At 48.6% G+C, this 16136-nt stretch overlaps 1 protein-coding gene across 1 annotated transcript in view; it reads right to left on the reverse strand.

Moving 5' to 3' along the window:
• Positions 1-16136, reverse strand: part of POU2F3 (POU class 2 homeobox 3) — a 79511-nt gene that overhangs the window by 36872 nt on the left and 26503 nt on the right. The window contains exon 3 of the mRNA XM_066639709.1: positions 8955-8989. Coding sequence (XP_066495806.1) covers positions 8955-8989 — 35 coding nt within the window. The remainder of the gene's footprint in view (positions 1-8954; positions 8990-16136) is intronic.

Here is a 16136-nt window from a genome sequence, read left to right on the forward strand (position 1 = left end):
GCAGGTGCCACATTTCCACATTAGCAGGTTCCACATTTATCAAAGCCCAGTTGAGGACAAGGTACTAAAGAAGACCTCAATCACAGGATGCCATCAAGGGTGAGAGTGATCCATTGCAACCTGTTCTAGATGGGATTTCACTCTCCTCACCCTCCAAACAGCAGATTTGGAGAACTCCTGGCACCACCCCTCATTCTGGATATCCAGGTGATGGCAGTGGCCAGGGGTGACCTTTACAAACTTCCCCAAAGAAACCAGACTTGTGCATAGTCATTTGTGTTCTTCATTCCAGGCTAAACTACTTAAGATGCTTTTTGTGGGGCTGCCCTTGACAGCAGACTGGAAGCTGGAAGTGGTCCAGAACATGACCACCAGGGTTCAATGAGGGGCTGCCCAGCCAGGTATACATGAAGAGCACCTTCAAACCACGTATTGACTGCATTCAAATACAGTACAAATCAGTTGCCTAATCAAAACATTTATCTGTTTAATTCTCTACCAAATTCCAGCCTCATGGTCAACAGAATGTTTTGAGCTGCACTTCACTGGTGATTTACTCTACCACTTTCCAAAAGGGTTGCCAAGGGTTACAATCCCACTGGCCATGGAGGAAACCTGTGCGATGAGAGTTACAATGTCAAACCATTTGCATTTGCTGAATTGCAAATGTTGTGATTCTCAATAGGTTTAGAGACCACTGAAACAGTGGCTCAGTTCCATTTCCCCCACGGTGCTACTGGGTGATACTGGTGATGTATAAAGGTGGTTACCATTATACACAAGCCTAACCATTCTGTGTTTGTCGTGTCATGTTCATGTCGTCTCCCATTAGCCTGACGTCTACCACTTTGAGTTTTGAAGCAACGTCTGATATGATCTAAATCAGGGTGCCCAAACATTGGCCTGGGGGCCATTTGTGGCCCTCGGGGGCTCCCAATCTGGCCCGCAGGTAGCTTGCAGCCTCCAATGAGCTTCTGGCCCTCTGGAGACTTGCTGGAGCCCACGCTGGCCCGACGCAACTTCTCACAATGTGAAGGCAACTGTTCGACCTCTCATGTAAGCTGTGGGATGAGGGCTTCCTCCATTGCTTGCTGTGTCACATATGTGATGCAGCAGTGGCAGCAAAGGAAAGGCTGGCCTTGCTTTGTGCAAGGCTTTTTACAGGCTTTGAGCCTATAAAGTATAAGCTATGTTCCATCTCTAATTTCTGTAAATTTATGTCAATTTATTTTTTTTTTCCCCTGGCCCCTGACACAGTGTCAAAGAGATGATGTGGCCCTCCTGCCAAAAAGTTTGGACACCCCTGATCTAAATAGTAAAACCTTTCCTTAAGACCACCTCATCAATGAACATTTCAAAGTCAGTTCGCTGCCTGTTCAAGGTGATCGAGTTCCTTGTAACCCTTGAACAGGCTTCCGGATTCGAAAATGTGGAAAGTGCGTGGGCTGCCTGAAAATGCAGAAGGAACACCTGTCTATACGGTACATACACGATTGGCCATAGATGACATTCTGATCTGTTAGTCAGCCTCATGTTTGGGCTGGCACCGAGGCCCATCAGAGAATCTTCCCTGCAGAGGAAGGCTGAGAAGTGAGACGTTTTGAGAAGGCAAGAATAACAACAGCCTAGCAGTTGAGGAAGGAGATATATTAGAGGCTTCTACTCACAACAGGTGTGAAGACACAAGACAGAAATCATTTTCTCCCACAAAATGCTAGAACTCGAGGGCATCCAGTGATTGACAGGAAGCTCAGGGCAAGCAGAAAGAAGCACGTCTTCACACAATGTGTCATGAATATGGATGACAAGATTACCCCACTGTGTTCCTTGATGGTTTTGTATGTTTTGCTCTGCCTCAAGTTCCACTCCTGCTGTTACTGGTTCAACTAGGCAAATTTCAGAACCTCAGTTCAGGAACAGGAGCATGAGCCGTTTGCCAAAGCTTACAGGTCTTTCAGTTCATGTGCAAAAAGAAAAAGCGATCTTTGTTGCAATCACACATTGCATCAGGATTCTTTCTGTGCCCGAGTGATGTGCACATGTGTTCCCACACACCGGTAAAAGACCACACAAAAAGAATTAATGCATGCAATCCCAGTGGGGTGGATTTTTTTTTTTTGGTATCAAAATTTCAAAAAGGTGAGGGTGAATTTTGGGGTTCGCCCCAAGGAGAAGCACATAAGCATTTTCAAGGGAAGCACCTTCAGTGCTTCCATAAGACGTTTCTCAGGGAGGTTAGAATAATAGAATTGGAAGGGACCGGCAAGGTAATCTAGTCCAACCCCCTGCCTGTAAGCAGGAAATCCTCTTTGAGCACCTCCAGCAGGTGCTGGTCAAACCTCAGCTTGACGATCTCCAGTGAAGGAGAATCCATCACCTCCCTTGGTAATCTGTTCCACCGCCGACCTGCTCTGGTTGTTTCTTCCTGACGTTCTGCTCACCCTTACAGTAGTTCAGAGACTGGGACCTTAAATGCAAAATTCTGCTCACTGTGATCTTTTTCAGGCAATTCAAATTTTGCTCCAAATTCAATCCTAGCTTCACTGTCAGATTCCTCCAAGTCCCAGCCCTGAGATACACCGACTCTGCCCTCTCTAGTCTGTCAAGGAGCCATCTGCTCTGGTTTTACCACCCCAGGCTCTCCCAATGGACTAGGTAGGTTCCGGACCCACAGTGTGAGAACCGCTGGACTAGTTTGTTGGAAACTGAGGGTGGGAGACAGAGCAGGTAGGGAAGAGGAGCAAAAGGGAAGCCCGGTGGTAGGGTGAAAGGGAGCTGTTGGATGGGTAGAGTGAAACTGAGACCAGTTGCTCTAGGGAAGAAAGAGGCAGGGGGAGAGATCTGATACAGCACGGAAGGGAAGAAAAGAGGATGACAAAATAAACCCTTCGGGGCGACAAGCCCTGCTCTCACAAAATTAAAATTGGCTGGCTCCCAGGTTTGCATCCAAGAGGATTAATTAAACACACACACACAGCACTTTAGGCCTTCAAAGGAGCGGAGGCTGCCTTGTGGCAAAGGAACCAGAATGCACGTCAGGAGACAGGGATTCTGTCATGCCTCAGCCTGGCCCGCATCACTTGGGCTCATTCCCTGAGAGTGCACTGGGACACGGCGGGGTGTGTGCGTTCCTGCACTGCTGATTTAGTAATTGCACCACGTATGCACCAAAGGTGTGTCTCACCCGGCGTCCTGCCAAGCAGATGCCCAGGAAGACCACAAGCAGGGGAGTTGGGAAGACCACAACCCTGCGGTTGTCCCTCCCCGAATACCTCTGGTATCCAGAGGCATCCTGCCTTTGAATATGGAGGCTCCACATAACTATCACAAACAAAAGCCATTGCTAGAAGTGTGCTCCTCCACGACTTGATCTAATTTCAGGCCCAGTCCTGTCCAACTTTCCAGTGCCGATGCAATGGTGACAACTGGGCGCGCACTGCATCCTGGGGTGGAAGGGCAATCACAGATGCCCTGTCAAGGTCAGGGAATGTTTGTCCCCTTTTTTCGGGGCTGTATTGCAGCTGCATTGGTGCTGGAAAGTTGCCTGGAACCAATACGACCCCATTCTCTCTTTTTCTCCCTTGGTATTGGGCATGTTTCTCGATGAGACGTCACTGTATGATTCTAGCCATGGAGAGTGGCAAGGGCACACTCGTGCCCACCTTCTCCATTAACTCCTGAAAATCTCATTCAACCACCCCCTTCTGGCTCGAGTGAGTTTAGCCAGGGTTGACCACCCAAGTGCTCAGTCCTATCCAACGTTCCAGTACTGATGCAGCCATGTCAACGGGGCAGGCGGGGGCAGTCATCCTGCAGTGGTGGGGGTAGTTACGGAGGCCTCCTCAGAGTAAGGCAACTTTTGTTCCCTTACCTTGGGGCTGAACTGCAGCTATGTCGGCACTGGAAAATTGGGTAGGACTGGCCCACATTGAGCATATCTTTTCAGCCTTAAGGGTGAGAAACTTGCAGAAAACAGATGTTCTGAGGAAACAGGGTTTGGGACCATGAGCATGTTTTACATAGTTTCAGGACCACTGCAGTTTTGCTGCAAGAGAACGTAGCCAGCTCTGCTGCACAAAAGTGTCATGTATGAGTACTATAAACTCTGGCCAATCAATTGCTAGTCATGTGGCCTACCTACTTACCTAGCATGTTATGTGCTACCCTTCCCCTGGGGGCTGGGGCTAAGAATAGGCCCTCAGTTTGGCTGTACTTGTCGTAAGAGGCGACTAAACAGCCACCGGGTAGATGGGACTCGTCAGCCTAGGAAGGCAGCTCATCTAAGAGAAGGAAACTCTGACCTCAAACCTCCACTGCCTTGTGGCTACATCCAGTTCTGGAAAAGGCTTCAGGAGTCAACCTCGAGGCAAAATCAGGAGCCGGAGTCCCTTAGGCAGTTCATGGCTGAACACAGTCACGTTCTGGCAACTCCTGCGACGCCGCTGGAACCAACCGTATTGGCTTCTGCCTTTCCATTGGACCATTCCAGCGACGTGGAGAGGGGGGATTTGCTGCATGGGTAACAGCCTATCCTCCATACCTTCTTTACCCAGGCTTCGCGCACTGGAGAGGACACTCCAACTTCGCCATACGGTGTCGGCACAACACGGGAAGCAGCAGTTTACCGGTTATAAGTCTTTGCTCGATTGGCGTAGAGCATGACGCCAGGGGCTGCTTCCGACGGTGGGAGAGATCATTGCATCTCATTGGGCAGCTACCGCCCGCCTTAAGCTGGGCAGTCCCCAGCCAGTAAGGTGTTGCCTCGCCACGGTCCGTTAACCTCATGGGGTGCGTGGGGTTTAGGGTGAAAACCGACAAGCGGATCGACAACTCTGCACCATGCAACAGAAAACAGAAAACTACTGCCCTAAAGCTGGGCACCTGGAACGTTAGGACAATGACACCTGGCTTATACAAGGACATCTGCAAGAGGGATCTGAAGGCCTTAGGGATGGACCTCAACAAGTGGGAAACCCTGGCCTCTGAGCGGCCCGCTTGGAGGCAGGCTGTGCAGCATGGCCTTTCCCAGTTTGAAGAGACACTTTGCCAACAGTCTGAGGCTAAGAGGCAAAGAAGGAAGGCCCATAGCCAGGGAGACAGACCAGGGACAGACTGCACTTGCTCCCGGTGTGGAAGGGATTGTCACTCCCGGATTGGCCTTTTCAGCCACACTAGACGCTGTGCCAGAACCACCTTTCAGAGCGCGATACCATAGTCTTTCGAGACTGAAGGTTGCCAATACTATATGTGCTACCTACAGATTCAGCAATAAGGTAACCCTGGATACCACTGGAGAAGGCACAGGAGTAGAGGGTTATTTTGTCTTTCATTTCTTACTCCCCAGGGAAACTGAACTGGATGATGCAGCTGGACTAGATGGGTCTTTGGCCTCATCCAGCAGGCCGCTTTTTATGTTCTTGACACATCAGAGGAACTCCTCTTGGAGAGCCCAATGGACAGTTTTGACTCCAACAAAACATTTTCCTGATGAAGAGCTAACCCTACATGCAGTGGTGTCACTAGGGTTTGCGTCACCTAGTGGTGGAGGCCAGCGTTCACTGATGGACCTCCTCCCATGATGGACCTCTTCCCCTGCAGTGTTTGGGGCAATGCCCCCAGCGGTGGGTGTGGTGTACTATCACCCCACCCCAGCTGGTTTCTTGGCTGTAACTTTTGATATAATAGACATATTTCAACGTGGCTTGTTTCATTGCATTCCGCATGAAATTATGCATCCACTGATATACAGCATGATGGTATTGATAGACAATCCAAGATTTAAAAAAATTCTGGTGAGTAGTGGGGTCACCCGCCTGTGTGCATCCCCCAGTGCGGCCCGCACCTCCTAATGACACCACTGCCTACATGGGAAGGAAAGAACCTTCAGACATTCAGGCATCTTAAAGGCAACAACCAGAAAAGTCCTCAGTAAAAGTGTTCAGTTGCTGTTTCTGTAACTAACAAGGCAGACGCAACAACAGACAACCAGTGACACAGTGTTGGCAAACCTGGTCACGCTATCCCAGTTCTGGCTTGAGGATACGTCTGGTACACGCAAGAGAATGCCTCTGCAGCTATGGTGGTGCAAGCAATACTGTACTTTGCCCCAAATTCAAATACCCCGTTTAGCCTAAGGAGAAATAGAGCAGGCCCCAGGGAGTTGTTATACAGTATATATTCCCACACCCCCAAAACACATGCCTTCCCATCCAAGCCGCCCTCGCACAACTGGAGAAAAGACTTGGCTTCTTGTTTATGTCTCTCTTGGTGTGAACGAGAACAAGAAGTAACTAGTATCATGATGACGAGCTAGGAGATCAAACCTGATGTACTTTAAAATGGCTCCCAGTCTCTCTTTCTTTCTCTTTCTCTCCTAGTCCCTCACCGACTGCCACACCTTTATTTTGGCTCCACGACATACAAATATCCACCATGTGCTTTGGGTTGATGGGAAGAACCTTCCAGAAAAAGGAACACTCCTTACCTACAAATGAAAGATTCGTCGCTCTGCAAGGTGCCCAGAAGTGACAATGGCGAGCTGTTGGGCAACCTCTGAAGTTCTGCCAGACTTCCTCTTCCAGAAAAAAAAAGGTGTTCTAAGGCCCTACCCCACCCTTTCAGAAAATGCCGTGATAGAAAACAGAACTCTGATGATAAATCAGTCTTGAAACACAGACAGGTGTCGTGATTTATGAGCTTTTGTCAAGATTTGCATCCTGTGCAAGGGGGCAGCCTATCTCAAATGTTGGGGCACAACTAATCTTTGGGGTGCCGTGGGGTGAAACACTGAGTCCTGATTGTGGTAGGTATTTCAACCAGCCTTGCTGGCCACCATTTTTTTATTTCCCAGAAGACTCCTGGGATTTATGCCAAGTACCAATTACTGGAGAGAGAGAGAGAGAGAGAGAGAGAGAGAGATTACTAGAGGGGGGGAGAGAGAGAGAGCTTATTGCCTTCAGGACTTGCTGATGGGGTCTCTGTAGGCTAGCCAGTACGGAAACAGGATAACTTTGGAGAACGGCCATCCACTCAGAAGAGACAGTACTGGGTTAGATGGAGCATTGGACTCACCAGAAGGCACCTTCAAGACAGCCAGGGTGGTGCAGTGGTTTGGGAGTTGAATTTAGACCTAAAAGATCCAGGTTCAAATCCCCGCTCAGCCATGAAGCTTGCTGTGCGTCCATGGACCAGTCACACTCTCTCAGCCTCACCTACCCCATAGGGTTGTTGTGAAGAACCATGGGGAGGGGAGGAACCATGTACACCACCCTGAGCTCCTTTGAGGAAGGGTGGTATATGTGGAAAATAAATCAATATATATAAATGCCTGTGCAAGGAGATAAAAAAATATGCAGTGGCATTTCAAGGATTTGATTGACTTAGTCAATGGCACAGCCCAGCAACAGATCCATCCCATGGGGTCTCTTGCTCATCTAACTCATGGTGTTCCGCTTTATCGGAAGCATCTGTGGCGGGTGCCTTCTTGTTAAGGACATCCGTCAAACGAGTCAAGGCCACTGCAGGTGGGTTTCCTGAGAAACAATTGCTTATCTCCGAGCCGTGCGTGAGTCAACACATTGATACATGTCGGAGATGGGATCACCGAAGAAACAAACAAAAGCTTAATTGATGATGAATCTCCGCCAGGCTCCTGCCTGATGCATTCGCTCACCTCTTGGAATGATGCTTAGGTGGAAAAAATTCAGATAGGAATCGCTGCGTTGTTCCCTCCAGACACGGCCAAAAAGAACTGGGCCAACATTTACATATATGTGGGCACGCAGCCCATGCTGGATCCTTTGTCTCCAATGGCAGCTTTTGTGGGGGAAAGGTAATAAATTAAGGTTTCATCCTGTAAAGTGATATGGTAGGATCTGTGCCTAAAGATTAGGGAACTTTCCACTACATGCAAAAAATCTGCATCTGTGCCTTGCCTTTAGCTGGGGTCGCACAAATATTATGACAGCTACATGGAACCTCCAGGTTAAGATAGAAGAGGTCTGTTTCCTTCAGGCTGTGTTGGTGGGGTCCCTGGAGGCATCTGTTAGTCGCCATGGGAAGCAGGAGGTACATAGATGAACCTACAACTTGATGGTTGGCAACCTTCAGTCTCAAAAGACTATGGTATAAGCCTACAGCACCCGGTATTCCCAGGCAGTCTCCCATCCAAGTACTAACCAGGCCTGACCCTGCTTAGCTTCCAAGATCAGACAAGATTGGGAGATAGTGTTCAGTATAGGGAAATGGTTGGCAACCTTCAGTCTGGAAAGACTATGGTATAAGCCTACAGCACCCAGTATTCCCCAGCGGTCTCCCATCCAAGTACGAACCAGGCCTGACCCTGCTTAGCTTCCGAGATCAGACGAGATCAGGCATGTGCAGGGTAATAGTTGCTTGATGCAGTGAAAACTGTCTTGTGTTTCCCAAGGCCAGTTCAAATGTTACTGCAGCGTCATGGCCAGCATGGCAAGCAATTCTGAATGACTGAAGCAACACCTGGGGTCAACTTCCCGTACAACGACGTTCCCCCATCTGCAGGGTGAAATGGTGCAGTCTAAGATCTATCATGAGATGCAGCGAATGTAGTTGATTGGTCCAGATTCTCTGCAATAGTCTGGGATCTGTGACGGCCTTTCCACGTACTCCAGCTATCGCAGGTCTGCTGATTGACTAGCCATATCTTAGCCAGTAGATAGCAGCAACCGAGGACTTCAGAATGGTTCGTGTGAACAGTTGACCATCTATCCGACACTTGTCTGGCGTTGCAGAAGTATGAGAGGTCAAGCTATACACCTGTATGCATGAACTGACCCCAAATCTACACCATTCAGCTACTGCCAGGTATGAGTGATGGCCCTAGCTCCAGTACTCCCCAACCTTAGGCCGCATCAAAACAGCAAAGGAATTTGACATAGGCAAGCAAAAATAACTTGAAATCAGCAAAAGGGTCTTACCTGTCTGTTGAAATCCAGGCCGTTTCGTTCATTTCCTATGAGAGAATAAGCAAACAGAAGGCCACCAAATTATTCAGGGTTGCAATTTTATTTATTCATTTAATATGTATTCTGCTTTTGAAAATATAATTGTTCCCTATGGCGGTTAAAATCAGAAATCCATACTGAAAGAGATTATAGAGAATTTTCTGTTACACAATTTATCATTTTATGCTGTATTCTATTCTCTGTGTTAAGAGTATCAAGTTTGTACTTAGTGATTGCATTTTGATGACCTTCTTCAAAGACACTTTCTTGTTTTATTTAAACTGCCTTAATTTAAAGCAATCAAACAAAAACAAACCCAAAGGCAGTAAACCAATGTTTCTAATAAACATTTACTAAGGAGTGCAAAGCTACACAATTTCGCTTTGAAACAAATCAAATGTCATGTTTCCTTTAAACTTCCTTTAAACTCTTTCTTAAAATCCTTTCAAAACCACCCTCCAGCTTTTGTTGCCCTTCCCCAAAGAAATCAGCTGTCCCAACGGGTAGATGGCAAAATAATAATCATTTATCACTATCAAGGGCAAGACCTGGAGCCAGCCACTCCTTCTCCGCACAGCCTATCTTTCAGGTTTGCTGCAACAATCAATAGGGTGAGACTTGCGGAACATTTTGCACCCCAAAGTGTTCTGCAGACATGATAGATGATGCCTAGTGCAATCGATGGACATTTTGCAGAGGACGGGTTCGCACTGCCTTTTCCCTGATGTGCTAGTTTGCTACACGTGGGGATCGATGTCCCTCAAGGAGCATTCAAACCCAGGCATACAGGCACAACTCCATCTCTCCCCACCCCATTGATCCAAGACAAGAAGGGACAAGTGGAGCACAAGATGAGGAAGTGGAAACAGAGAGAGAGAGAGAGAGAGAGAGAGAGAGAGAGAGAGAGAGGACTGTAAGATAAAAATCAGGTATGTTTCCAGGTGGCTTTTACACAACTCCTTAAAGCCTGTGGGTAGCATTTTGGTTTGCTTGTGTGTGAGCAACTCCGTAAACAAAATGTTGCATTGACTAACAGGAAAGAAATGCATCGCGGCAAGATTTCAAAAGAAAATGTAAGGTTGAGTGAAAACGCAACCCTGGATGTGCACAGAAATGAATGGGATTGGCACCAAAGCGGTGGTGATGTCCCCATTCCGCTTGGCAGAGATTGTGCTGACAATCTGATGCGGCCCTTCCCGGGTTGCAGTGGCATGAGCTCTTGCAGACAACAATGGGGCCGGAGAACAGATGAGCAAATGTGATAGCGGACACACAGCTGTGATTATCGCAGCAATAAACCTTCGAGGCGATAGGCACAACACAAGGTGCGTGTAATCGAGCGGAGGCAGCGCGTCCCGAGGCAGGATCAATGGGGCCTGCTGCATGCAAAGAGCCTCCAAACCTCATGCCCAAGAGGTACGGTGCAGCTGCTCAGTTTGAAATGCAAAAGAGACACATATTGTTTTTAGGGCCTGTTTGACATGATCTTATCTAATCAGGCGGGGCATAAAGATGCAGCACTACGCGAATTCATGTTAAAGGACAACCTCTGTCCCACTGCTGATCCAAGGCAGTAGTACAAAAGCCTTAGGAGCCTTGGTGACTGCTAGTGTGTGTACTGGGTGGGGAGAGAGGGGCCTGCCGTCATTCCTACCGCTGCCCTGGGACCCAGAGACACATTTCACTCTTTGTAAGCAAGCGCTTCTGTCTGCATCACCCAGAGAGAGCTTTAGGAGGACATGAACATGTAGAGTCCACTGTGTGAATGTGGTCTGGCAGAATCAGCACTGGCAAGTTTCAGGCATGGGTCTACCAGAGGCTTTTACAGCATGACCCCAGTATTTGTTGACCCAGCATCCATGGATTTGACACACTGAGGATGCTGTGGATACTGGAGGAACACCATTTCTGGTTTGCCATCAAACCAGAAGCGGCCAGGACTCCCAGATCCACAGATTCCCGTATCCGTGCAGGGTGTGTGTGTCCTGAAACAGACCCCCTGTGGATAAGGCCCAACTGTAACTGGAGATGTGGGAGACTGAACCTGGATGCAGGAGGGGCAGCTGCTTAAAAACTAGCAGCTTCTTGGCCAAACAGCCTTCCCTAGAGAGGTGCTGTCTTGCCTCCAAGGTGTCTTGTCAAAGGTCAAAGATTCCATGGCAATCGTCTACTCTCATGGGTGAAGAATCTGTGCCAATTCAAAAAAAACACACACAAAAAACACCTTCTCTACATTAATTCTACTGGCATCACAAGAAGTGTGAATGAGGGTCTCACAAAGTTTGGCCTCCATTTAATTTCTTCTTTTAAAAAATCAGTTTTGGTGTGCAGCAGCAGGAACTGATGCCCAGAGGCATAACTAGGGTGGAGCCTGAGGGGCGCCTACCCTGGGTGCTATATCAAAGGGGGCGCCAAGCTACTAGCGTCTTCTCTTCCAGGGAGAACCCAGAAGTGACTGCCATGCACTGCTTACGGGTTCTCTCAGAGGACGGGATCCTTTCTATGATGGCTTTGCACCCTCTGCTCCTGTGAAAGGGAACCTCCAGAGGAGAAGGAACAGGGGCTTGAAGCTACCATAGCGAGTGTCCCTTCTCCAGGGAGAACCCAGAAGTGACATCATATTGTCCCTGCCCCAGGCACCAGAGCTTCTAGTTATGCCTCTGCTGAAGCCTGTTGGCCTCTTAAAAGAACGAGTACGAGATGGACAAACGTTCCCTGCAGAATCAGATCAAAAACTCATCTAATCCAACATCCTCCACATGCCGGATCTTGTCTGATCTCGGAAGCTAAGCAGGGTCAGGCTTGGTTAGTACTTGGATGGGAGACCGCCTGGGAATACCGGGTGCTGTAGGCTTATACCATAGTCTTTTGAGGCTGAAGGTTGCCAACCATCTCCCTATACTGAACACTATCTCCCGATCTTGTCTGATCTCGGAAGCTAAGCAGGGTCAGGCCTGGTTAGTACTTGGATGGGAGACCGCCTGGGTATACCAGGTGCTGTAGGCTTCTACCATAGTCTTTCGAGACTGAAGGTTGCCAACCAACCACTGAGCCTGGCACAGTCCATGCACGCACAGCTTTTCCTACCCAGATCCCCTCCATATGAATTCACTTCATTTCGATTCCATTGGTGCAGCAGAAATTTCTGGCAGCTTTCCTGTTTTTGTTTGTTTTTTCACCAGAGAGACCAACAAAAAAAATTGGGGGGAAGGAGCTCTCTCGACTTCCCACCCAACTGGATCTGCCTGGCTCCCCAGAGCTTGCCGTGTACGGGCCCAGGGTGTTGTGAACAACGGATATGGCTGGATCCCAGCAATACACAGGGAGGGGAGCTTGTTTGCTTCCCTCCCTTATTGACCTGGCACCCGGCAGGCACGGCTCTGCTTTGCATAGCGTTGGCATCGGCTCTGCGACTTTGCCTGAGGAGGTTTCCCTGAATGGAGGACAAAAAAAGCCTCCACAGTTCTGGGTGGAATTTCTGTTTTCTTGTTTTTTAACTTTGTTTATTCTGAATTTTCTCCTTTTTTTGTTTGTTTCTCACTCGAGGGGGGAGGGGAGAGAACCAATAAGTGCATCAATCAGTGAGGGCTTTTGTTCAACATTGAGCAAGCGCCACCTCTCCGGCAGAGCAGCTGGTGTCGGAATCCCAGGTAGCTCCTCCTGTTATATTGATGAACCATGCCACTTTAGGGCCCAGTCCTATCCAACTTTCCAGCCCTGGTGCAGCCATGCCAATGGGCTTTGCACTGCATCTTGCGGTGGGAGGGTAATTATGGAGGCCTCCACAAGGCAAGGGAACATTTGCTCCCTTGCCTAGGAGCTGCATTGCAGCTACACTGGGGCTGGAAAGTTGGATAGGGTTGGGCCCTTAGAGTGCTGCTACACTAGATCCTGCGATTCTCCAGGGGATCTCAAGAAGATCAACTTTAGTTGAAGCGTGACCCTGACAGAGTGCAGGTGTGGGAATAGCCTGAGGGCCCCCCCCCAGTCTACCTGAAGCAGCAGTTCTGTGCAAGGCTATGGCAAGACAGTTCTGTGCAAGACTCACTTTCAGTCATTTTGTTTTAAGTCATTTCATTATAAAGTTGATGAGAAAAAGAAAAAATTGATTCCCACAGTCTGTGTGGAGTTTGCACAGTCTCCCTATGCCTGTGTGGGTTTTCTCTGGCCTGGAAGGTTCAGATTTATTTTAATGTTGAATATTAGAAGTGTTTTGGGTCTCTATTTAGCAGCTTGGCATTATTTTGTGACCAGAAACATGCTGTTGGAACGCAACTCTTGCTTACGTACATCAATCAGCCTACAGTCAAATTGGTTTCATTATAAGTCATTTTGCTGAAAGTTGCAGTTTCCAAGAACCTCTCGACAAGGGGGCTTTGCTGTACCCCCTGCTCTGGGGAGATATTGGGAAAGGGTGCTGGTGGCATCTAAAACTCCTTTCAGTTCAGGAATTGCTAACTCTTGGCTAGCAGGTTCACCGGTGGTCATCACAGTCACCTCCTGGGAAGGCTAAGAAACATCTGCAGCTGGAGATGAGAGGCAGCTGGCAGGGATATGCTCAGGCCAGGTGAATGGCTAGGTGGGGCTGGCTGGGGGGGGGTCCCCTCTCTTCCAGGCCACTGCCCAAGGCAGTCACTTTCAGCTCCCCGATGGGTGGACTGGCCCTGAACAGCTGGGAAATACAATCCCCTGATTCAGAGATGGGTGGGTGGAATACGCTGAGTTGGCTCAAGATCTCTCGGTGCATGAAGGGGAAGAGCCAAATGACAACCCTCTTTCTGAACAAGGCACAGACCACTTTGCGAGGCCTACTTAAATGAAGAGTTGTGGTGTGAGACTAGTTGGACGCTCTAGTGCACTGTGCCCTACAGAGCAAGTTACATTTGCCACCCACTCTGCTAAGCACAATGATGGCCAGAATACAGTCATTGTGCTTGATTCCTGATCCAGGAGAGGGGAATCCATGAACAGAAGCACAAAGGGCCAGTGGTCTAGCTAATGATCGTAGAGCCCGGTGCCAAGATCAAAATGATGCCCCAGATGGAATGTTACAACCAAAGGTGACCCCGCACCTGGGCTTTTCAAAACCTGCAAATCGGGAAAACCTGCCTCTTCCCCCCTGGCAGCTCGCCACTGACTCACTGTGCTACTTCCCCCCAGCCAGTGGCATAGCTAAGGCATCTATCTGCTTCCTGGGGACAAAGAAGATTTTAAAGCCCCCCCCCTCCACAACAGAATTAAATTGAATTAATTAAGTAAATAAATAAAAAGAGGGTTGGGAATGAGATGAAGAGGGACAGTTATCCTGCCCTTGCTAAATATAAGAGGAGCACCACTTGAAAAAGTGCCTTTTTACCCAGTTAGCGGGGTAACATGGAAATGAGAGCCTCATATTAACACCTTATTGGTTCCATGCTGTATCATAACAACATCTCATTGGCTCTCAGAACAATCAGTCTAATAGGTGAGTTTGGAGTAAGAAAATCCACTCTCTGTTCCATAAGGCAGTTGTGTTTTCATTTTCTTGTTAATTGGCCATAACTTTTGATAGAATACAGCTATTCCAATGGGGTTTGTTTCACTGCATTCAGCATTAAATTACCTTTCCAATGATATATAGCATGATGGTATTATTCATACATACCAAGATTTTCACCATTTTGGCTACTAGCGTCGAGCTCAGTTTGTTGCCCCCCCCCCAAAGCTTGTTGCCCAGTGCCATTGCTACCCCCTGCACCCCTCCCTTAGCTACACCACTGCAAAGGGCTTTATAATTTCCTGCACAGAGATAAAATGAGCATGCAGGATAGAGCCTTTGCGCTGATATCCTAGTTTTCTAGGTACAGGGAGCTAGGGAATCAGAGGTAAGGGGAGACATTGGAAACACATAGCAATTTTATACCAGTTCAACAGTCATGGCTTCTCCCCTGAGAATCCTGGGAGCTGCAGATTGGGTAAGGGGTACTGAAAATTCTCAGATGGAGAATCTCTGCTCCAGTCTTCACAGAACTAGAACTGCCAGGATTCTCTGGGAAGAGGGAGTGACAGTTAAATCAGTTGAAGGAGGAGAGAACCATGGGGTGAGCCGCCACTTCTCCTCCCCCAGCATCTATAGGTCCTTCATTTTGTCCCCTGCAGTTGGGGGAAGGCACCACTGTTCCCTGCAGTAAGGGAACAGACCACAAAGAAAACAAAAACAGAATTGTTTTGAGTTTGCAGGATGAACCCCGCTCGCTTCCAAAGATCAGCCACTCTGACCAAGGAGGATATACCCAGCTGGCGTGCCTGAAAGCAGGAAAGACAGACCAGACCTGTCTAAGAACTGAGATTCGCCGAGGAAAGACGAGGGCATCGGGACCAAGCCAAACGGGGGTTTCTGTGATCACACCTGGAGGATTTTTTTTATACATCAAACTGGGGAAGCGGCACTAGAAGAGGGAGTGTCAAAGTCTTTGGGAATCTAAATCTTTCATCCCTCCCAAAGTAAGTAGCTCCACTGGGGGTTAGTAAAGGTACCTAAGAACATAAGAACAGCCCCACTGGATCAGGCCATAGGCCCATCTAGTCCAGCTTCCTGTATCTCACAGTGGCCCACCAAATGCCCCAGGGAGCACACCAGATAACAAGAGACCTGCAAGGCCTCCTGGGAATTGTAGTTAAGAACATAAGAACAGCCCCACTGGATCAGGCCATAGGCCCATCTAGTCCAGCTTCCTGTATCTCACAGCGGCCCACCAAATGCCCCAGGGAGCACACCAGATAACAAGAGACCTGCAAGGCCTCCTGGGAATTGTAGTTAAGAACATAAGAACAGCCCCACTGGAGCAGGCCATAGGCCCATCTAGTCCAGCTTCCTGTATCTCACAGCGGCCCACCAAATGCCCCAGGGAGCACACCAGATAACAAGAGACCTGCAAGGCCTCCTGGGAATTGTAGTTAAGAACATAAGAACAGCCCCACTGGAGCAGGCCATAGGCCCATCTAGTCCAGCTTCCTGTATCTCACAGCGGCCCACCAAATGCCCCAGGGAGCACACCAGATAACAAGAGACCTGCAAGGCCTCCTGGGAATTGTAGTTAAGAACATAAGAACAGCCCCACTGGAGCAGGCCATAGGCCCATCTAGTCCAGCTTCCTGTATCTCACAGCGGCCCAC

The sequence above is a fragment of the Tiliqua scincoides genome, chromosome 11, assembly GCF_035046505.1.
Source record: "Tiliqua scincoides isolate rTilSci1 chromosome 11, rTilSci1.hap2, whole genome shotgun sequence".
NCBI classification, from domain to species: Eukaryota; Metazoa; Chordata; class Lepidosauria; order Squamata; family Scincidae; genus Tiliqua; species Tiliqua scincoides.